Genomic DNA, 24,247 nt, shown 5'->3' with positions numbered 1-24,247 from the left:
CACGACTGGTCATGATGTTCCCCTCCTAGAATTTCATCCACATAGGAGCTCATTTGTGAAGGCATTTCCGTGGAGACAGCTCCAAGCCAGCTCTCCCCCTCAAACACGGGCATACATTTGGAGGAAAAGACCCTAACCATTGGCTACAGGTGACAGCCATTCCTGCTAGAACCTTCGCAAGCTGGGACTAGCAAGGACCGAGGGGTTAGTGCATGATCATCACACTCTGATTCCCACTGGCCAAGCTTTCTTTCAGCAAGATCTCTTAACGGCTTCTACCTTTTATTTCTAGCTGTATGTTGGTGATTGCAAAAATGTCAATAAAACAGGTTTTTCAGTTAGACAAGCACTGATTTGTATCTCTTTAATGGTCAGTATTATTATCATTTATTTTTTTAGCATCAGAAAATAGTCTCTTGGTCTAAGCTGCTTGAGTGGACTGATCCAACTATAATTACGAGCAAAATCCTGAAGCACTGCTAAAGGGAGCTAAATACACGGAAATTGGTGGCTGACCTGACTTTACCATGGAACCCGAGGATTTGGATTCTGAGGACAAAGAGATATTAAGCTGGGATATCAATGATGTAAAACTGCCGCAGGTATGTACTGACTGTAAGAATCTGCCTTCAATACAGGGCGGGGTGGGGCAAAAGTAGGATTACAGTTGCTTGTATGGAAAAGTATTCAGTAATTAATAAGTAGTAATACAAGAATAAAGTCTGTGTTTCATGTCCTCACAACTGCAAACCTACTTTTGCCGCACCCGGCATTTGGCTATGAGGCCTTGACTATTAGCTTGCTAAGACTTGGAAGGAAATCGGTGGAGGTTCCTACTGGGTCAGCTCCTGTCCTCCGGAGCTTCAGCTGGACACCTGGGTCAGGAATTTTAAAACATATTTTTTTGTTTTTTGTTTTTGTTTTTAAAGAGAGGAAGGGAAAGGGATAGAGAGTTAGAAACATCGATGAGAGAGAAACATTGATCAGCTGCCTCCTGCATACCCCCTACTGGGGATGTGCCCACAACCAAGGTACATGCCCTGGACCGACCGGAATCGAACCTGGGACCCTTCAGTCTGCAGGGCGACGCTCTATCCACTGAGCCAAACCGGTCAGGGCTGGGTCAGGAATTTTAAAAGGAGATGCCCAAACCTATGATTTGAGTGGGTCTTTACTTACCAATCCCCCAACCCATTATTTTCTCGCCGCCCCCCTACCCCCCTCTTATAGACTGAAGCAAAGAAAATGCTACTTCCCTTCTCATTCAATAGTGGCTCAGGTTGCACCCTCCCTGGCTACCTAGAGGCATAAAATCCATGACAAGGTATTTGCCCATAAGTAGACTCTTCATAACGCACACGTCCCCCCACAGCCTCATTTGCTATAGTGATGGTTTGAAACAAAATCTGTAACTCGAATGTCCAAATGGGAGTGCCCGTGTGGGGGACAGCACGCTCTTCTAGGACTTTTGTAAATAATACACACACGGGGCCGCTTTCCAGCCATAGAATGACTTTGATTGTATGTTTCCTTGGCCTTCATCTTAACTCTTAATTTGGTGGAAAGCATTGATTAAATCGGGCTCCCCGACCTCCCTCTCTGCTAGTTGAAGGGTGCTTCACTGCGAGTCATTTGGAAAGGTGACTAGGAAAGCTAAGATGGAGACCAGCACTGCCAAGTACTGAAAAGGTCGAGTTGATCTACCTGATTCTTGGGGAACAAGAAACTTGAATTATCCAAACAGCGGAGAGGGAAGGGAGATTCCACAGTCCTGATTCATAGCCATTCCAGAATTTCACTCTAGTGAAGACTTCCAGATCTTTTCACATTTTACACTAATTTTCTGTTGTTTCTCTTTATGTTTAAATATTTTTAAAAGATTTCTTTTGTTTCTCTTTAAATTCCTCCCTACATTCTCTCTTGGTAGATCTTGGAAAAGTGGAGGATAGGAAGTGTACCCTACTTTTCATTCATTTAAGAATGATTAAATAAACCACAGCTAAGTCATAATATCTATTTTAGGGATTTGTCTTTGTAGTAGTCACCATTGGTTTACGATTATTGCAGCCGCAGCTGTGTTAGGGGAAACTTTAAGGTACATTTTAATTACTCCTGGCTCAAGGACCTGCATTTCAGCCTATTCCTAATTTCATGATTGCAACTCCCCAATGTAAGCCAGGCATCCTCCAAATCAAGAGCTGAAGTACGCAGGACCATAGATGACTCTGCAGTGTCACATCCCAGAGCAGGAGTTTTTGCGGGGTCTGAGAATCCCTGAAATGACAAGCCGCACTGCATACTGACATCCATTGTTTTCTGGAAAAGGATCCATATCACCCATCAGATCAGAAAAAAAAAAGAACTACCTCCCTGGAGGGAGTCTCAGGGCTCATTAAAGTACATGTCCCAACACGAATTCTCAGCATAAAAGCATTCTCAGCTACCCAAGACATTGAACTGAAAAATTTACCGCAAAAATACACATTCAATTTTGGAAATGTACCATTTACAGTTCATAGAAAAAGTCTGATTTCTCATGGAAATAACTTCAATTTGTTAAACACGCCACAGAAAGAATTAAGAGTAGAAAGGTCCCTTAACGCTTTCTAAGCAGAGACAACAGCATCCCCAGCTGGGTGTTTGCTGGCTCTGGAACTGTATCAAGAACCAGGTGAGATGAAAATAAAAGGCCTTGGGAGGATTTCCAAGCATACCGGGTTTTATGTTTTGTGAGCAAATCTGGAGGCTGAATGGTGACTGTGAGACTCAGGAGACAAAGCCCTGGCATTGAATTCCAGTTCTGCTCTTTTTATTTTTAGAGCCTTGGGGTGTTGTTTACCTTTTCCCAGACTCCCTTTCTTCTGAAAAGGAGGTGGTTGCACTAAATGGTCTCTTATGTACCCTTTTAGTTCTAATAGTCTAGATGGCATGACCTGAGATTTGGGAGGTGGCCTGCATTTGGAAGGTAGACCTGCCGGCCCAGGCCTACCATGATGCCTGGTACATATTAAACAACAAATGACAAACATGGAATTTACTAATGGACGACTTCATTGTTTTTAATCTGTGTGACTCTAAACAAGTCGATTTCCTGAAGTCTTAGTTACCTCCTGGGTAAAATGAAAACAGCAATTCCTATAGACCCTGCTTAAAGCTCTAAGCTGTTCAGAGCAGTGTTTCCCAAAATGTGTTCAGTAGAGTATAAGTTACAAGGGATTTGTTGTTGTTAATCCCCACCCAAGGATATTTTTCCATTGATTTTTAGAGAATGGAAAGGGGGGGGGGGGCAGGGAGAGAAAGAGAGAGAAAGAAACATTAGTGTGAGAGAGACGCATCAATTAATTGCCTTCCTGCACTTCTGACGGAGGCACATGCCCTTGACCGGAATCGAACCTGGGACCCTTCAGTTCACAGGCCAACGTTCTATCCACTGAGCCAAACAGCCAGAGCAAGTTGCAAGGAATTTTAATGGGTGTTGTGAAGAAAGAAAAAGAGAAATACTAGGTTCAGTGAAGTTAAAGATTTCTTTACAGCAGGCTCGGAGCCTTTCTAACCGCCCTGTGCATGGGTGGCTCTCACAGGAGGAAGCCCTGTTAGGCAGTGTTGCCCTCACCTATTTTTTTAAAATATATTTTTATTGATTTCAAAGAGGGAGAGAGAAAGAGAAACATCAATGATGAGAGGGAATCATTGGCTGCCTTTGCACGCCCCCTTCTGGGGATTGGGCCCACAATCCAAGCATGTGCACTTGACCAGAATCAAACCCGGGACCCTTCAGTCCACAGGCCAATGCTCTATCCACTGAGCCAAATGGCTAGGGCGCACCTTCACCTATTTTTGACCATGGAACCCCTTTTTCATGGAGTTTCTCAGGTGGTTACTCTTCCTCAGACCACCTGTTTAGAAGTTTTTTTTAAAAAGTTATTTAAAGGATCAAATGCAATGGTTTGTTATTATTATTAATTTCCCCACTTTCATTCTCTGTACCACCCATACAAAGAATTTCTGCTTTGTTTTTCATGATACTATATTCTTACCAGAGTTGTACTTCTGCAACCCATGGGCAAATTCCTGCAACTTGTAAAACAAATTCCTTTCCTGTTAATCCACTCACGTGCTTCAACTTTCATGGTGGTCACCTGAGTGAATCCTGACTGTATCAAGTCCTGGAAACTCCGTATCACTTTACGTGTCTCAGATATATTGAGATTTATGGATTTATGGGCTCACTTTTTTAAAAAAATATTTTTTATTGATTTTTTTTTTTTTTTTTTTTTTTTTTACAGAGAGGAAGGTAGAGGGATAGAGAGTTAGAAACATCGATGAAAGAAAAACATCGATTAGCTGCCTCCTGCACACCCCCCACTGGGGACGTGCCCGAAACCAAGGTACATGCCCATGACCAGAATCGAACCTGGGACCCTTCAGTCCGCAGGCCAACGCTCTATCCACCAAGCCAAACCGGTTAGGGCTATGGGCTCACTTTTGACAACTGTTACCAGGACATAAGACATTTTTTGAGTGACTATAATGTGTCAGACACTATAGCAGGCTCAGGGCCACAGGGGTCATTGAGCTGAACTAAGGGAACAAGATTAGTGCCCAAATAGAGAATCAAAGCCATGTCGAAAAATGCTTGCAGTGCTTGAAGGAGAAAGTATGTAATTCAGCAGGACTTGGGCATGGAAAGCAAGGTAGGGCACCTGGCAAAGGGCTTTCTCCAGGGAAGGGCATTGTAAAACGAGGGTGGATTAGGGCAAGTGAAGAAAGCAATCAAGACAAGAAAGGCATGAATGCATAGAAGAGACTGACAGATCTCAGAGGGGAAAGGGGTGATAGGGACAGGAAGAGACTAACCAAGTCTTCATTTGAGGGAGCTTATGCATGGTGCCCAGCAAGGAGATTTGGGAGGCTGGGGACTGGAGAGGTGGTTTGGAGCAGGCTATGGAAGAGGACTGCGTTATTTTATAGGCAGTGGGAAGCATCGCCATCAGGTTTGGATTTAGAAAGACTACTTGCCCTCAATATATCATCCCTCCCCAGTTTGTTTCTTCCTTCTTTCTGCTGCATATGTGTCTTAACAAACCTTCATTTCACTTGTGTCTGGTCACTCCTCTAACTTGTGATTATTTTGATACCATCTCTCTTTAACCTAGTCCGCAGGGAGCCAGCCCAGAAGGGCAGGCACTTAAATTACTCAAAACCATCATTGGTAAAAGTCTGTTTTTCCAGGCTAATCTAATACACCAGTTTTGCATTTTGAAGGTTCAAAAAAGAATTGCTGTAGGCTTTCCTTGGTGCAAGCAGCAAATGTCCGGTGCTGGTTTAGTTTTACTTCGTTAAAACATGTTCATCGCATGGTCCCTGAGAGTGTCACACGCTCATTAGTACGGATTGTAATACTTGAGAGCCTTGAATCCCTAAGAAATTCCACCCACCCACCCACCCACCCCCCCCGCCCCGCTTTTTTTTTCGGGTTGAAAATTGAGAAGAGAATCAGTTCCCTTTTCTCCTAAATAGTACCCACTTCAGCAGGAAGATGAGAGTAGCTACTCCGTTCTTAGCACCAGCCAGTTTCTCTAAGCAAAAGTACAGGGTGTTCCAGCAATACCACAGCAGACAAATACCTGGAATCATTTTGTTCCTAAGCATGAGCAGTTTTCAGATTAAACCCATGGCCAAAGCCACACTGAGTCATTAACTCACAAAATTCCAAGGCCGAAGTACATATTTTATAGACAGAAAACAATGAGGACATACATAGGTTAAGTAGAAATGCAGACCAACCTAAAAGCTGGTGAGCCGACTACAAAGAGGCCGCATCTCCGATTAGTTAATTCCTGGATCATGATTTTAGCCAGCAAAGTTTCTTTGGCTTTTGTAGGAGATGAGTGAAAACTTATTAGCCAAGGTGAATGTCGGAGCTCTTTCTGTGAATTCATGTGACTAAATGTGATCAGAAGGAGCCAGCTGTAGCAATCTTTGTGTCTTGGTGCTGGGGAGGGAGGTAACAGGTCCCAGATTCTGGGTTTCTAGTCAATTATTATCTGGCTGCATGATCAGGTCACATTGACGCAGATACCCATGACTTTGTCCTCTTTGTCCAGTTTTCTTGGTATCCGGAAACTCCCTGGGGCAGCGCAACCTATGTGGGCTTTCATGTTCATTGGCTCCCCTGTGATTGGGGCCAGAATTCTGCTGCCCTGTGTTTCCGGTGTGATGGGCTTGGGCCCATTACTGCACCGGAGTAGCAGAGCTCTCTCTGAGCACCTGTCAGGGATCCCTTGCTTAGTGGGGTGGAGTAGGGAAGGGAAGGGAGAAGTAGGTGACAGAGTTTGAAAGCTGGGCCAGGCTGGATCACCTTAGTCTGAGTAAGTTAGGTGCTTTTTGTCTGAGTCTTGACCCCTTAACAAAGGAAGGAAATGGCAGGTTTAGCCTAAGCAGGAATTCCTGACTCAAACGCATTTTATTGAATAGAATTTATCTTTTTGAGAACCCTTGGAGTTTGTTTTCATTTGGCTCAAAAGAGATAAATTCTTGAAAAGTTGTATGTAAATCAAAATGCTGGTGGAATTGTTTTTCCATAAGTGACACCTAATTTTCCCCTCTAACTCATTTGCTTTAAGATGTATCTGTTTGCTATTCCTGTTTTACTTGGAAACATTTATTTTTAAGGAATTAATAAGCTGTTATAATGAGAGAAAACCTGGTAGATAATTGCTTTATCTGAGACTAGACTATATTCCAAATGAAAATCAGTTTTAATATAATAACCTAATCAGGTAGATATTTTTGATGCCTCATTTCAGAATGTTGATGTTAATTTGTTGTTTTATATAATAGCATATTCTTAATTCTTAAGGTACTCTGTTAAAACTTCAGTAGTTAAATAAATTAGAATGAGGAGATGATGAAGGGTGATCTATGATTATATAGAGTTTCAAGGATTTTGAGAGTTAGAGGATTAAGTCTTTTAGTAAAAAATTACACAGAGGAATCATAAAAACATTCATGAAGCCCCCAATATATTATCAATGAGATTATAAAATATAAATTAGTTAGATTTACATGTTGGAAACCTTAAGAATATTCTCCTTAAATTATAAACTTCTTAACCAAGAGGAAAAACAAAGAGTTACTCATGAAAAGTTAGAAATTAAAATAAACAAAAGATCCAAAAAAAAGAAGAAAATATTTTGCAGGAATTTGCTCAACACAATTAAGAAATGATTATTCTTTCTTTTTACATTTTACCTCTCCTGTGCCTTAAATTTAAAAGGCTTTCAAAAGTCGCTATCATTCATTTGACACCTGGGTTCCTTTGCATTGTTGTGATCTGGCTTTCCCTTAATTTCAATGTCAAAGGAGCTAGAAGATTCCACAAAGCATCCAGGTCAAAAAATTGGGCATAAATAAATAGCCAAGAGAATAGCTTGAGTTCTTTTACTCCTAGTAATTTCCTCAAGTTGTCAAAATTATTGCATTATTAGTGGTATCAGAAACCTAGGGTGCCAGTGGAGGGGCTGTGAGGAGGTGGGGAGGAGCTGAAAAGACAGTAGAATGTAGATCATATTGTGATCCTTAACACAAATCTCAAGAATATTAAAATAATAAAAAACACAGGGTATATTCTCCAATTACAATGGAATCAAACTAGAAAATAGCAAAAGACAACAGGAAAATCTTCCAACACATGGAAACTAAACTATATATTTCTAAATAAGCCATGGGTCAAAGAGGAAGCCTCGGGAGAGATCAAAATATACACTAAACTGAGAGAAAATGGGAAAGAGAGAGACAGACAGGGTGGAGATCATTTTCTTTCCTCTGAGAACAGGGAGTCTTTAACTAGAACATCTGAGCCGCTCTCATAAATACCTTCCCCTCCTCCTGCTCATTGGATTTATGCCAGTGACCAGCCTAAAGGGCCACTCGACTTTAAAACATGAAAATCTCAGCTTCTCTAAGTCCCCCTCTCCCCTGTCTCTGCTACCGTGACAACTGTGCTTTGTATTTGCGTAATTGGGATCCACCAGTAGATTTGTACAGTCCAAACTGTTAGACAAAGGTACACATTTTAACCTGCATTTTGATTATTTCAGAAGGTAAAACGTTATGCTTTCTGTAGCACTTCTGTGACAGGAAACAAGAGAGCCTTATTTGGCGCTTAGGCCAGAAGGGAGAGGAGAGAGGTGGGTGGAGAAAGCAGGAGATGATGAGGCTGCCTGAGCTGTTTCTCTCCCTCTGGGACATTGAATTTTATACCGTTCAGAAGTACCCTTCATCCTTCTCTTCAGGGGCAACCTCCCCTTCCCAAACCACAGGAGTTCCTCGAAGGGCCCGCTGTTGTCACTGCCCTGAGAAGGAAAGGGGTGGAACCAGAGTTGCAACAATTAAGCTTTGTTGTGTAGGCGCTTGGACTTGCATTAGGCTTGGCAAGGTTTAAGGCATGCAGTGGCCCCTCCGTGGGCCCTTTCTCCCTGAAAGCTGGGGGCTCCCACTGTCACATTGGCTAGCCGGTGTGGCCCCAGGTCTAGTAGATAACAGCCAACGCCGATGTGGAACTTGCTGTGGCCAGTTATAAACGTTTTGCGCATGTCAGATGATTCCATCCTCAGAACATCCCTGTGAAGTAGATGCTCTTGTTACAGAGCAGGAAACAGGCACTGAGAGGGGGAGGAGCTTGTTAAGACTCACACCCAGGTCATCTGCCTCCATTGGCCATGCTCTTAGCCAGGAATTGGCTAACTTCCTGTAAAGGGCCAATTAAATAGTATACATTTAGGCTTTTCGGGCCATCCAGTCTCTGCCAGAACTGTTTAACTTTGCCGTGGTGGCATGAAAGTATTCATGGACAACAGTCAAGTGCATGGAACATGGTTGTGTTCCAATAAAACTTTATTTACAAAAGCGGAGAGTGGGTTGGATTTGGCCCATGCGTCGAGTTTGCAGGCCCAAGCTCTTAACCACTAACCTCTCAAGTACATAGAACCTCTCATATTTCCTCAGACCTACCTCAGCTCCCGTGACATTCCACTCGAACAACTCTCATTATTTAAAGCTTACAGATCTGCTCATTACAGTACTGTCTGAAGTGTGCTTTTATCAATGTTCCCGTTTCAGAGAAGAGCAAAGTGAGGCTTCGGAGACAAAACCCCTTGCTCAGAGTCTCCTGTTACACAGTTCTTTGTCATGTTCTAAACTTGAAATCTAACTCAATGAACACCAGTCCCCTGATCACTCCTTCTGGACCTTCTGGAATCTTCTAGTCTGATCTTCCAGACTCTTCTTATACCATGGCGGGTCTCTGGGAGCTGTGGGGATGGACACAGCCCGAGTTTGACTCCTGAGACTCTTTAATAATTCTCACGCTAAGAACCAGCTGGGACTGTCTGATGGGGCTTCTGTGGACTAAAGCGGGGCCTGAGGAACGTACTCCAGGCTGTGCTAAGTATTTTTGTATATTATCATATTTAATTCTCAGAACGACCTTTGAGGTAGACACGTCTTGTTATCCCTAGTACACAGATGAGGAAACAGATACACAGAAAGCCAAATACCTTATGCTCACGATGGAGTGTCTTTGTTTAGTTAGAGGTTCAGCACAGGGAATAGTGCCAATCCTGAGCAAGAAGATAGAAGCTTCCGGTCAAAGCAATCTCCTCCTTACTCCTCTCCCTGTTTGAGGCACATGGATATAGGAGTGGAGAAAAAGGAGACCTCCATAAGGGCGGAAACGGCTCTCAGACTCCTCCTGTGCCCGGGCTCTCCAGTCCTCCCACCGCCGATGACTTTGTATTAGCCTTACCAGGCTTAATACGGTAACTGCACCGTGGTATGAGGTATGACCTCACTATCCTGCCACAAGGGTGTTTCCGCATTAATTGTGTCAACACAATAATGTTACTTCATCCTCAAAAATTCTTAGTGAGAAGTGGTCATAACTCTTATCACCAAGGGCTGGAGAAGCCGCCATCGGGTAGAACTCAGAGGGCTGAGTCACAGCTCCTTTTGGTCCAGGGAGCAAAGGTGCAGGAGACACAGCTGCTGCTGCATGGCCTTCTCAGAAATCACCGTCACAGTGGGAGCCAGGTTGGTCTCTGCCAAGGGTCCCTGGCCTAGCTCTTGAGCGCCAGAACCACCTTCCTGTCTATGGACTCCACGGTGATGGACGATCAGGCCTTGTAGCTTAAAATATAATGGTAATCTTTGTGTTTCTGTAAGGATGTGAAAAAGATAGACTGGTTCCAAGAATGGCCGGATTCCTACGAGAAGTACATCTACAGCTCGGAGGACAGGAGCGCACAGAGGCACCTGAGCAGCTGGGCCATGCGCAACACCAACAACCACAACTCGCGCATCCTCAAGAAGTCCTGCCTGGGCGTGGTGGTGTGCAGCCGCGACTGCTCTGCCAAGGAGGGCCGCAAGATCTACCTGAGGCCTGCGATCTGCGACAAGGCCCGGCAGAAGCAGCAGAGTGAGTGGGGCTCGCTGTCGTTGGAGAGGAAGCTGGTGTCCATTCAAACGCTCCCGCTCAGCTGGGCCACTACCTCCCAGCACATCACAAGGGCTCAGCCTTCACACTGGAGGAGACCAAGGCTGTCCCTATGCAGAACATGTTAAGGAGACCCCACCCACCCCCCTTTGCCCCCACAGGGTATTGCCCCATGGGTCTGCCTTGACCAGAGCATCCACCATTAAAACTGCTCCCTTGAGTTTAGGCACCTAACTCAAGGCCTCTGTTAAAAGGCAGATGCCAATTATACCTCAATGAAGCTGAAATTTTAAAAAATGTAAAGAAATGTTTTTAAAATGTCTAATATGTACTGATGTTTTATGTAAAAAAAAAAAAAAAGGAGATGCCTCACTTATGGGACTAACAGTAATTCATCAGTGAGCCCATATAAAGTTTAGGAGAACGTTGTCTATTAGATTTGCTTCCTGACCTTGTGGGGAAAAGATCCCTATATGATCTCAAGGAGTGCTTTGATCTGGAGTGGGAGCACCGGGGCTAAATTTGCGATTAGACTCAATTCCATGACATTTGGGTTCATGCCATAATCACATGCGGAAACATGTGCTCCTTTTGTTTTTTATCATGTTCATCGGATTGTGAAATGCATTCAGCATTCCCTGTGCCTGGTCCATTTCAGACCTCAAGTAACCTCCTGTTATTTCCTTGTAGCTTGTCTTCAAGACTTGCTCTCAAGGCAGGATCTAATATTGGTCATTTACACTTGAGTAAAAATTTAGCAGCTGCGTTCTCTCTCCCATGTGGCTTTGCTCCTTGACTCTTAGTTGTAATCGTGAAGTAAAAGAATTTTGTCTTCTTTTCTATAAAGAATTTTAACTTATCAGTAAATACATAGGGAGGGATATTCTGCTCAGGAGAGCTCTCCCCTAACCTGTGAAGCACCTCGTTCTATAGGCCGCTTCCACTAGCCACTGTGAGACTGATCTGGGCCGTGTGCTGGCCAGGCTTCCTAGGGCCAGGGGTTGCCCAGTTGATGGAAGTGCATAAAACTGGCCCAGGTGTAGTCTCTGCCATCCCGGCTTCCTGGTTAACACCACCAGGGCTGCCCGGGCTCAGGGGTCAGTTGGCATGGCTCGGTGGCACGGGGTCACCTTCTGCTGCTCTTTTGCAGGGAAACTCTGTCCCAACTGCGATGGGCCCCTGAAGCTCATTCCTTGCCGAGGCCACGGAGGCTTCCCGGTCACCAACTTCTGGAGGCATGAAGGACGCTTCATATTTTTCCAGGTTGGACTTGGGTTATAGTGATAAGATGCCATTTCTCTTTAATTCAAGACATGGTTACAGAGTGTGAGGAGGGGTTTCACACAGGAGATGTGCAGGTGAATGAGAGCCGACACCGACCCCGAGGCACACTCTGGGTGAGCAAGGGCCTGTACCCCACCCCTCAGCAGGGGTGCCTGGCTGCCTCTGCCTCGGGCGGGCTCCGTAGGGTTAGTAACGTGATCGCGCTCAGGCCAGCAGCCCTGCCTTGTACATAGCCTCCAACTCCAGACTGAATACCAGCTCTGACTTCTGAGTTGCTCTGCAAACCTAAACACTGCCCTCCCTAAGCCCCAGTGTTCTGTAAAACCTGGATATTGGGAAGTAAAAGCGGGAGCGGTGGCATACACAGCGGTGAGGAGTGGCCTCTGCCAGTGTCTGCCTGGGTTCGCAGCGGTGGCGTGCTGGTAACCCTGCCCCTCTCGCTCCCCCGAAAGGAAAGTGTTCTGATTTTCAGGGTTGGCCCATTCCTGTGCTGTAAGTCTTCCCATCCTGTCTGATTTAAAGCAATCGGCTGTTTTTAACAACCAGCTCACAGAATTCCTGAATCTTTAACAATTAGCTCCCAGCTCACCCACTTATCAGGGAAATGACCCAGGCACCGCCATCTCTCCATGCCCCAATTTCCCATTCCGCTAACTGGGAATGATAATGATAGCATGTGCCTCACAGGGTTGTGCTGGAGGTTAAATGAGATCGTGTGCAATAGGCATTACTTGCTATCCCGATGAATAGGACTTTGCCATGTGGGTGAGAGACACCAGGAAAAGGAGGAGCATCGTAAACAAAAACAGGCAGGCAAGAAAGTGCTGGGTGGACTTGGGAGGTACTTAAAGGGTGTAGTCAATCTTGTTACAACGCCCAACTGTAGCAACACACGATCATATGACAGGGCACAGGGTAAAATTTTACACACCATGAAGTACCATCTGGTCATTTATTTCACATCCTTGTCTCCTTTAAGTCAAAGGGAGAACACGATCATCCAAAGCCAGAAACCAAAATGGAAGCCGAGGCAAGAAGAACAGTAAAGAAAGTGCAGGGGGCCTCTTCCTCCGTCTCCTTGAAGCTGAACAGGGGCCCAGAGGCAAAGGTAACCTTTCCCCATGTGTGTTCAGAACCAGACGGCAACTCGCCACCCCTGTGGTGGGGCAGTAGATTTCTCCAGCCCCTTACCTACAAGTGAAAGCAGAAGTCAGATCCCGCCAGGCTCACCTGTAAGCCAGCATCTGCCACACAAACTGAGCCTGAGGGATTCCCCTTAATTTCTACCATCTTTATCGCGTGCTCTCAACATAAATTCTATGTAATTTTAGAATCATCTTCCCTACCACAATGAAAAAGAAACTGGAATTAGTACTTAACTTATATTTTGGCACTCTGTAATTTGGTTCTCAGAGAACCAGAATTAACTGAAATGATCTCCACAAATATTAGCCTCATGCTTTCTGCCCACATGTTCATTCTTCCCTAAAACAGATTACAGTTAACCCTTCCACGATGCAAGGGTTAGGGGCACTGACCCCCCGAATAGTAATAAATCTGTATATAATTTTTCACTGCCCCCCAAACTTAAGTTGTACCTCAGTATCCACAAAGGATTGGTTCCAGGATACCCTATGGATACCAAAAACCTCAAATCCCCTACAGAGAATGGTGAAGATCAATGCAGACAGACAGCCCTCTGCATCCACAGACTCCCAACTTTGGATCCAAATAGTATAGGTATTTATTGAGAACGATCCGCATAAAAGTGGACCAGTGCAGTTCAATGCTCCACATTTCTTTTAAGTGTTACTTGTTTCTTGTTAATCCTCACCAGAGGATTTTTTTTTTTATTGATTTTTAGAGAGAGTGGAGGGGTGGTAGGGAAGGGGAGAGAAAGATAGAGAGAAACACTGATGTGTCATAGATTGGTTGCCTTCCATACATATCCCAACCAGGGCTGGGGATTGAAACCCCCAACCCAGGTACGTGCCCTTGACTGGGAATTGAACCCACTCCCCTTTGGTGTATGGGACAATGCTCCAACCACTAAGCAACACTGGCCAGGGATGCTTCAAGTTTTTTTCAGGAGGACTGAAATGGAGTCAGTCCATCCCTGGAAGCTCTAAATGTACTTTAACTATATATATATATGACTTGTGTCTCTTATCAGGAAATGTAAGCCCCAGGTCCAAATAACTGGCCCCTCATCCCTTCTCCCAGCCATGGGACAAGTTGAAGGGCATTTCTTCCCACTCACTCTTGCCTGGTGACAGTCTCTCCACCCCATCCTCTTATTAGTCAATAGTTTTGCATAGACAAGAGGATTATTTAATCCTCAACCAGATTATTTTCCTAGGATTCGCTGGAGGAAAATATACTTTCTTTTTACAAAAATAAATTTACCGCCTGGCCGGTGTAGCTCAGTGGTTGAGTGTTGACCTATGAACCAGGAGGTCACGGTTTGATTCCCTCTCAGGGCACTTGCCTGGGTTGTGGGCTTAATCCCCAGCATGGGGCGTGCAGGAGGTAGCCAATCAATGCTTCTCTCTCATCATTGGTGTTTCTATCTCTCTCTCCCTTCCTCTCCAAAATCAATAAAAATATATTAAATAACAATAATACATTTACCATTTCATAGTCTAGAAGTCCTATTTATGATTCAACAAAATAAGTTCAGAGAAAAATCTCTTGAGGAAAAAAATACAACAACCCTAGTCCCTTGGACGTCACACAGCACTGAAAAATAGAAAAGTCAAGGAGGGAAGCAAGAGAAAGGGGGACCCCCCCGAGAGTTGTACTGAGTATAAGACAAATCTGTGATGCTGTAATTTTTTTTTAATATATTTTTATTGATTTTTTTTTTTTTTCCAGACAGGAAGGGAGAGAGATAGAGAGTTAGAAACATCGATCAGCTGCCTCCTGCACATCTCCTACTGGGGATGTGCCCGCAACCCAGATACATGCCCTTGACCGGAATCGAACCTGGGACCTTTCAGTCTGCAGGCCGACGCTCTATCCACTGAGCCAAACTGGTTTCGGCGTGTGATGCTGTAATTTGACTTTTCTTAAGTAGCCCTTAGAAGTTTCTCACAAAAGCATTTAGGATATGAGATTGGCGTCTGAGGGGAAATGTTTACTAGCGGTTCTCAACCTGTGGGTAGCGACCCCTTTGGGGGTTGAACGACCCTTTCACAGGGGTCGCCTAAAACCATCGGAAAACACATATATAATTACATATTGTTTTTGTGATTAATCACTATGCTTTAATGATGTTCAATTTGTAACTATGAAATTGGGGGTCACTACAACATGAGGAACTGTATTAAAGGGTCGCGGCATTAGGAAGGTTGAGAACCACTGGTTTAAACACTCATGTCAGAGTGAAGGGAAATTTGGCACTTACTGGTTAGTAAGATCTAAAATGGAGATGGAATCAGCGTCTCCTCTTTCAGACCTTGAGAGGCTGTGGTGATGCTGCTCCGTGCGTCTGCGCTCTGAGCATGCCAGGAATGAGGAAACTCGGACAGAGCACCTATTTGTACAGAGTAACTCATGGGCGCCTGGGGTAGTTGTGTCCATCTGCTTAACTTACTTACACGGGCTTTTCGCTTTCCTTTCCAGTCTGTTCCTGGTGAAGCAACAAGTTGGGGAAATTTACCTTTCAACTGGTCTTTCCAGGAAAGCATCCACCTGCCTGGTGGTGACGGTGGACCTTTGACAGCTGGCATCCCCCATCAGAAGTCACCGAATGAATTCTTATTTAAGAGCTATGGTTTGGGGGGAGCCGCTGATCTGGCAGACCCCACTTCTACCGTGGGCCCCTCTGAGCTCTATGAGAAATGCAAAGTGTCCAACGCGCGGATCTATGGTGCTGGGGACCTGCTTCAGCCTCCTGTCTCTGATTACAGTGATCTGCAAATATGGAATAAAAGCGCTGCTTTGGGGAGAAATCCTCTTAACGACAACGGGTGTCCCAGTTACCCCTTCCCCCAGGCCGGCTGGTCTTATGACTTCTCCCCTCCCCAGAACGCTTTAGATCCCCTTTCTCAGCAGATTCCAGTGGAACCACCTTCAGCCAAAACTGGCTGTCTCCCGTTATGGCCAAGTCCAGGGCCGGATCTCTATGAAGAGAAGGTGCATATGGAGTTTAACAGCTACTACCCTCCCACCACGTGCCATTCGCCTCAGGAAGACCCCTTCCTCTTTAGCTATACCTCTTATCCTCACCATCAGTATTCGCTGCCAGGCAAGAGCAGCAAATGGAATTTTGATGAAGAAATGAGGTACATGGGTCTGGATCACTACAACAACGAAATGCTTCTCAACCTGTCTTTTAAGATGAACCCAATCTGAACCCTTGTGCACGGTTCATACATATGTGATTTGGTGCAGTCACTATGGAGAAACAGTATGGAGGTTCCTCAAAAAATTAAAACTGCCACATGGTCCAGCAATCCACTTCTGGATATGCGTATGTCCAAAGGAAACAGAATCACCGTCTTGAAGGGATATCAGCACCCCGTGTTCATTGCACCATTCTTGACAACAGGCAACACGTGGAAACTACTTAATGTCCACTGATGGATGAATGGATAAAGAAGTTGTGGTACAAATATAAATAATGGAACACTATTTAGCCATAAAATAGAAGGAAATCCAGCCATTTGCTACAATATAGATGGACTGTAAGGGCATTATGCTAAGTGAAATAGGTCAGACAGAGAAAGACGAATACTATATAATTTCACTAGATGTGGAAACTTAAAAAAGAAAAAAACAAATTCTAGAAACAGAGGTCAGATTTGTGGTTTCCAGAGGCAGAAAAAAGGTAAGGGGAAGGGTTGGATAATTGGGTAAATATAAATTTATCTTCTAGATGAAAGCCTATAATCAGATCATGTTTTGAAAATCTTGTTTCCCAGTTATTGTACCCTATTTAATCCATGGCCACAAAGATTTTCTCCTATGTTTTCTTCTAGCAGCTTTATATTTTTAGCTCTTACATTTAGGCGAGCGTTCCATGTCTCATTGATTTTTGTGCATGGTATAAGGTAACCAGGGTTGAATTTTATTTTAGTTTTGCATGTGGAAATGGTCTCAGCACCATTTGTTGAAGCACAAGTTTTTATCAGTCTCTGGTTAACTGACTATCCAGAATCGCTGCTTTTATGACTGCTCACAGGTAGGCTATTTGGTATACTATAATTCCATTTCCTTTTTTAGACAACAGTTTGTTTCTCCTGGAGTTGATAATTGTCTCATCCCATTGCTTAATTTCCTTTATAACTAACAATAGTTTATCCTCAAATACTGCCCAACCATAAGAGTCCTTTTGTTTATAGTAATTCATATTTTCCTTAAAGAAAGTCCTTCTGGAACTTTCCATTTCTCCTCAAATGTGGACAGATTGCTCTCTAATCCTGCTGCTCTGCTGCCATGCTGTTTCTCTTCACCATCATCGTTGGACCTTCTTTCCTCTCCTTTCTCTGGGATTCCATACCTTTTTTCCTTCTTGGTACATTCCCTAGTTTTTTTAAAATATTTTTTTATTGATTTTAGAGAGAGAAGAAGGGAGAGGGAGAGAAACATTGATCAGCTGCCTCCTGCAGACCCGGGAATCAAACCGGCAACCTGATGATGCTCAACCAACTGAGCCACACTGGGCAGGGCTATATTCCCTAGTTTGGTGGAGCACATGCCACACTAGTTCCCTAAGGAAAGATGGATGGAAGATACAATTTTGAGGCCCATGCATATTTGAAAATGTCTTAATTCTATTCTCATAGTTAAATGATAGTTTAGCTGAGAATAGAAGTCTAAATTGAAAATAATTTTCATTCAAAAATTTGAAGTTACTGCTCCATTGTCTTCTAGCCTCCAGCATTACTAGCGAGAAGCCAGAAGCCATTTTGATTTCTGATCCTATGAACATGGCCTACTCTTTCTTTTTTGGAGATTTTAGGATACTTTTGTTACTTTTGGTTAACTGAAATTTCATGATAATGAGTGTTGGTGTGGGTTTTTTTATTTTTTATTTGCTGTACAGGTCCTTCTTGACACTTTTAACCTGATCATCCAGATCTTTCAGTTCTGAGATATGCTTTTGTATTTTTAAAAAATAATTGCTACTGTGAACATGGCCATGGCCCTGGAGCCTGAGGGGGTGCCATGGGGTCAATGCGCACTGGCCCCAACCTACTCTCCCTGCATAAGTTCACAGAGAAACATAAATGGGTAACAACAGAAAATGGTATTGGAACAGCGGGATCATCAATTTTGCAGAGGAAGCTTTGGGAGATGTTGTAGTCTCCTGACATTGGGACAAAATTGAACAAAGGTGAGTTTGGTACTTTGGGAAGTGTGAAAGCTGCTAGTGAACTCTAGTCTCCTCTATCAGGAAAAGTAATTGGACTTAATGAAGCTCATGCAGAAAATCCAGGACTTGTCAATAAATCTTGTTATGAAGATGGTTGGTGATCAAGATGACATTGAGTAACCTTTCAGAACTAGGTGAACCAATGAGTGAAGAAGTATATGGGAAATGCATGAAATCTACTGAAGAGTGAAAATGGAAACCCCTAAGTACAGTAGTATGAAACGACTTGATGTAACATAATTGTCTTAAATTAGTGGTGGACAAAAGATTTAAAATAGCAGCTTTTAGTCAGACCACTGAAAAAAGAAACTACTTACAACAATGCTACAAATGATTGCAGATGAACAATATGCATCTTTTTACAACACCCTCTAATGTTTAGGCTAGGCTACAGTTATTCGGAATTTCTGAAATTATCTGTGGTAACAAGTAGTTATAAAACTTATGTAATTCAAAGATAACATTGTCATAAAACTTATATAATGTAACTTGCTTACATCCATCTCTAGATTTGGCTCATAATACTCAATGGTCTTTCCATTGGAAATAACTGGCAGTGAGGACACGTTTTTATTAGTTGTACAGTGTTGTATAATTAACAGTACTACCTTAATTTTGCAATATGCTGCTTTTGCTGGTGCTATTTTTATACAGTGGAGCAATTGTCTTGCAGGAAAATAAGAAACAGTCTAATAATAAAACATTCAACTTCATTAAAAATAAAATTGCCTTTTCTTTCTTTTTCTGGTTCTTTTTGGAAATTCTTTTAGTTTGGTATTATACTCGACCAATTTTCCTTGGCACCTACTAATACACTCACCCTGACCACTGGTCAAGTATCAGCTATGCTTACTGAATAGCCACTGATTCTAAGAACCACACTTGGGCATAGAGAAAGTTACAAGACACAATACCTGACTTAAAGGATCCAGATCTATTTAGGTCAAGATAAAATACAAATATAAAAAGCAAATAAGGCTCAGGCAGTGTGGCTCAGTGGTTGAGCACTGACCCATGAACCAGGAGGTCAGGGTTCAACTCCTGGTCAGGGTGCATGCCCAGGTTGCTGGCTCAATCCCCAGTGGGGGAGGCAGCCAATCGGTTCTCATCATTAATGTTTCTATGTCTCCCCCTCCTTTCCTCTCTGAAATCAATAAAAAGGCATAAAAATAAATAAAGGGCAACTAAAATGGGACCATGGTTATTATTAATTACTATAGTATGGAAGTTTATTTTTGATACTGTCATGATCCATATGTGTCATCCATCTATATCCTATTTAGCACTTGGCTCAATGCAAGGCTCCTGGAAATGCTCAGTGTGTGTAATTAACAGAATGGGTCCAATGTAAAGGCATATCAAAGGTTAATCAAAATCAACAATGGCGACGATCATTCTGACTTGGATGAACATGTAGTAATAATAACAGGTCCAAAGTAGAAACAGAATTAGTTCTACTACCTTTGTTTTGTATAAAAACATTAAAGTCATTTATCATTTAGTTCAAGGTGGCAGACCGTATTGACACTTTTGTCACCTCTTCTGAGAGCTTATTAAGTAAGTAATAAAGAACAGGAATATAGTTAACCCATGAGCCAAGAGAACATAAGGGAGATAAGTGCACCAGAAATGTCAGCAAATTTCTGGGCAATGGGTTGTGGGTGGAGCACATATTGACCTGTACTGAGGCTCAGGGCTGAAATGGAGGAGACAGAACTCTGGAGAGGCTGTGAGCTTGATGTCACTGAGCTGCAGGGTAGGAAGGAGGGCAGGAGGCACTGAAAAGTGCCAACACTGGAAGGTCCTTCCACAGATCAGCTGCTCCCAGCCAGACCCTCTCCCAGCAGGCATGCACCCAAACATGGACCCTAGGGAATAAAAAAACAAAAAATAAACATAAAGCCCAAGAGTTATCTCAAAAGACATGAAATTAACTATTCTAGGAGGAATAAGACTTCTACTAGGGTGCTTGTTCCCCAGAAGAAAGCCCCTCTCATGCTTGCCTTCGGAGGACCAAGCTCTAAAGCAGCAGTTCTCAACCTGTGGGTCGCGACCCCTTTGGGGGTCGAACGACCCTTTCATAGAGGTCGCCTAAGACCATTGGAAAACACATATATAATTACATATTGTTTTGTGATTAATCACTATGCTTTAATTATGTTCAATTTGTAACAATGCAATTGAGGGTCACCACAACATGAGGAACTGTATTAAAGGGTCGCGGCATTAGGAAGGTTGAGAACCACTACTCTAAAGCAAAGACTGGTGTCTGATCTTGATGCTAGAAGTGTAAACCCACAGACGAGGAAAAATAAACAACATAACAGCCATGAAGGTGTAGTAAGAGTCAAAGTTGAACTGGAGCTGGACATCAGGGCGTGGTTGGAAGGCGGACAATAGTGCTGTGTGTATGTGTGTCCCAATACCTTTTATTTTTTCAATGTTAGTGAAAACTTTTGCTTGAAGTGGAAATCGAAGAGGCATTCAGTGCAAGTACTTGAGTTCAGGGCTAGCTCAGGATAAGCTTGTGAATCACAGAAGTTCATCTTTGATTTCTTCCACATCCTATTTCAGGGTCCCCTTCTTTTTAGGAAGTTCACCCTTAACTCATGGTAAAAGAAATGCAAGGTAAAACTACACAAAGGCACATTTGCAGCTACCAGATTAGCAACAATCCAAAATTCTGACCACATAAGCCAGGCACTCTGACACCGTGATGGTGGGAACATTCATTGTTATACTCGTGGGGAGGGAAAGGAATCTACCTTTTTCTAACAATTCTACTTATGAAGCTTATTCTACAAATGCACTGGTATATGTGTGAAATGATGAGTATAAAGTGCATTCGTGGCAGCACTCTGAATAGTAAAAGATGAAAAACAACCCAAATATCCATAGTGACTGGCTAACTGAATTATGACATATCCATTTGAGGAAATAGTACGCAGCTTGGGAAAGAATGAGCGTTCTCTTATAGAAAGATCTTCGACGCATATTATTAAGGAAAATAAGCAAGGTGAAAAATAGTACATACTATATGTAATGTTATGTGTACAAAATGACCAAGAATTTACATTACATTCTCATTTGCTTGACTATGCATGAATGCATAAAGAGACTAGATGGATACGTATGGAACTAGGAAACTAGGTGGTGTGTGTGTGTGTGTGTGTGTGTGTGTGTGTGTGTGTGTAAGAAATGGAGACTTTTAGGGAGAATTGGGCAGATGGGGTACCTTTATACCTCTTGTTTCTGTTTTTTTGTTTGTTTGTTTTAAACCATGTGAATTTATTTCCCCTCAAAATTCTTTTCAAAGTCCCTTTCCGTGAGAACCAAACTTTCATCCCATCCCTTGGATCCAAACTGGTTATCTTCTCTCTAATATTCAGGAACCTTCTCACAAGGTGTCGACTTAGGCAGAACCTACCCTCCTGCCCAGTTTTCTGCTACAGGATCTGAATAAGTTACCCTCACATGATTGAATGTCTGCACTCTAGCAGGGACCCCTATGAGACAATAATTTGGCCCTGGAGTGACTTGAATGGTTGGAAATCTACTTTGGCAGGATGGTGGGGAAATATTCTAGGACTGGTGTGTGCTTTATGGGTACTCCTCAAATTGTATTACATCAGGTTGGTCCTGCTTGTTTTGTAGCTAGTAGTTCACATTTATTGAGCACCTACTATGTGCTAGGTTCTGCTTTAAGGGCCATTTGTTCATTTACCCATTGAAGACTCACAACAACATGGTGAGGTTGATACTATTATCATCTCTCTCATTTTACAAATGACAAAACTGTGGTTGGAGAAAGGCGGCTTTCAATATGTCATATGATTCCTATAGTAATGAGCTAAAATTCTCTACAATAAATACAATTTAAATGCAATTTTTCTGAGAAAAGAGAGGCCTGTGCATAATATTCCTAAGCTTCCGAATATTTCTGAATTGGAAAGTTCAGTCTCGGGGGCCAAGGGGCTTTGCTGAAGGCCCCTGAGGGCGTCAGTCATGAGACTCAGAACAAAGCAACGTCAGCATTCCCACTAAATCTGAATCCTTCATGTAACCTCAACACATGCCCTTCTCTGGCCTATGAGTATAAATGTTACCATGTTCATAGAAGCATGAACTGTCAAACCTCAGAGGGAAGGCAGGAGAGGGTGGGTGGGAAGAGATCAACCAATGAACTTGTATGCATATATGCATAACCCATGGCGCAATGGGGTGGTGAGGGTTTGGGGGGTGGGGGAGAACGGGAGTGGGCTAGAAGAGGTTAATGGGGGGAAGGGAGGACCTATGTAATACTTTCAACAATAAAGATTTAAAAATTTTTTAAAAAAATAATAACTTACCAATTAAAAAAATAAATGTTTACCATGTTTATATGACAGTTATCTCAATTCTACAAAAAAGTGTGTGTTTACTGTTTTGTTATATTTCTGAAATATTTCTGAAATAAGATTGCATCTCCTTATTTATATTTCTATTTAATGTAGTAATAGCTCTCCTTTTCTCCTTTTTAAATCCCCTTAACAACTGTCATTAAATTGATTTCACAAGGATACCACCTAGGTATTAAGAATCCTAGTGCTCTCAATTGTCAACAGCCCCAACGGGTTCCCCCAGGAAGTGCGATCCTGGGGGCATTCCTTTCCCCACACCTTGCATTTCCGAGTCCCCAAGCACCCCCGATGCCCCAGGCACACCTGTGAGGGTGTCACTTCAGCACTTTGTCCTGAAGTCTGCTCCACCTGCTTTGTGGCTGTGTTCTGATTTATCTGACACCCTAGGTGGGTGGGAGGGGGCAGCTCACAGACCATCACGGTTCCAGCTCCTGGCACTTCCTCAGCTGCTGCTCTGCTCTCTGCTCTCCGGCTCACTCACAGTGACCCGCTTCTCCCAGTCTGTCCAGGGTCTTTGTCCTCATCTCTGCCATCCTCCCCTGGCCTGTGAGTGCCCACAGCAGCACGGGGATGGAACCTGCCTCCGGCCTCTGACACGGGTAGGTGTAGCAGGAGCACCCATCGGTCTTGGTGCCCCCACACCACCTGCTCCAGTCCTCAGCTCGCAGACAGGGCCGGCCTCCCTGTCCCCCACCCCAGCCCGCTTCTCACACACACTGTTCCCAGGGGCATCCCATCGCAGAGATGCACTCTGGGCGGCAAGTGCGGGTAGACGGCAGGGGTGGCGGGTGTGCTGCCCTCGACAACAGTGTCTTCCAGGACCCGGGTCTTGGTGCTGCGCTGGCTTTCCACCGTGCCCCTTAGCGGTCACGTGACCTGCCCACGAGGATCCTCACTGTGATCCTAGCGCCTCACTTGCAACAAGCTCCCCACCCTCCGGCGCTCTCAGCCATGTCTGACCATGCCTGGATCCTAGCCGTGGAAGTGTTCACGTTTTTCAAGTTCACTTTCATGGGGCTCCCAGCCCACCTCCAGGTCTCCCCGGCTGCAGAAACAGAAGGAAGAGGGACTGACCCATAGCAGACTTCGGGACAAACTGCCAAAGTGAGCAACCACATCAGACACCCGAACAGTGCTGAGGGACTCGGGGGCTGTGGCCAGATGCTCACGACATTCCGTGACGTATTTCAGAGTTCCACAATTTAGGACCTGACAAAAGCCCCTTCTGCAGAATCCCATGGTGCCTCCGAAAGTTTCAACACACACACACACACACACACACACACACACACACACACACACACGGCACGAGGCACGCAGTGCTTTTGCGTATCACTTGTCCTTCTGTCTCCATCTGCCTGCTTTATCAGAGTAGTTGTGGTTTCTCCTGCTGGATTTTATTGGTTCTGCGATAACAAGGCCGCCAGAGCTCAATCACAGGGTAGAGACATGACATTCTGGGCTGAGGGGAAGAATTCGGGGCCTGGATGTCAGACTTGTTTTGGAAGAGCAGCAGTCACAAGGCTGACTAACCGATAACGTCCTTGAGAAATGCTTGGCATTTCTCAGAAACCACCCACGCCTGGCATTGTTTGCATGACTAGGTAATTGTACTGTGAGCAAAAACTGCTTTGAAGCTCTTGTCTCTCTTTGGGGTCTGGTTTCCTTTGGTTGGGCCACATCATTACA

The 24,247-nt window shown here is 43.9% G+C and overlaps 1 protein-coding gene across 1 annotated transcript; it reads left to right on the top strand.

Annotated features, from left to right (window-relative positions):
- Positions 1-527: 527 nt before the first annotated feature.
- Positions 528-16,135, top strand: GCM1 (glial cells missing homolog 1). The gene is made up of 5 exons (XM_023757719.1): positions 528-602; positions 10,225-10,477; positions 11,646-11,758; positions 12,759-12,887; positions 15,404-16,135. Exons 1-5 carry the CDS (start codon positions 528-530, stop codon positions 16,133-16,135), a joined length of 1,302 nt encoding a protein of 433 aa, XP_023613487.1.
- The last annotated feature ends 8,112 nt before the right edge of the window (positions 16,136-24,247 follow it).

The sequence above is a fragment of the Myotis lucifugus genome, unplaced genomic scaffold (assembly GCF_000147115.1).
Source record: "Myotis lucifugus unplaced genomic scaffold, Myoluc2.0 scaffold_111, whole genome shotgun sequence".
NCBI classification, from domain to species: domain Eukaryota; kingdom Metazoa; phylum Chordata; class Mammalia; order Chiroptera; family Vespertilionidae; genus Myotis; species Myotis lucifugus.
This window is presented reverse-complemented; position numbering and strand designations above follow the sequence as displayed.

Bases quoted from the DNA above. Each gene is read 5' to 3' on its own strand.
- GCM1 (XM_023757719.1), top strand. From the start codon at position 528: ATGGAACCCGAGGATTTGGATTCTGAGGACAAAGAGATATTAAGCTGG. The intron at 603-10,224 runs GTATGTACTGAC...TGTTTCTGTAAG, and splicing joins ATGATGTAAAACTGCCGCAG to GATGTGAAAAAGATAGACTG. The intron at 10,478-11,645 runs GTGAGTGGGGCT...GCTCTTTTGCAG, and splicing joins GGCCCGGCAGAAGCAGCAGA to GGAAACTCTGTCCCAACTGC.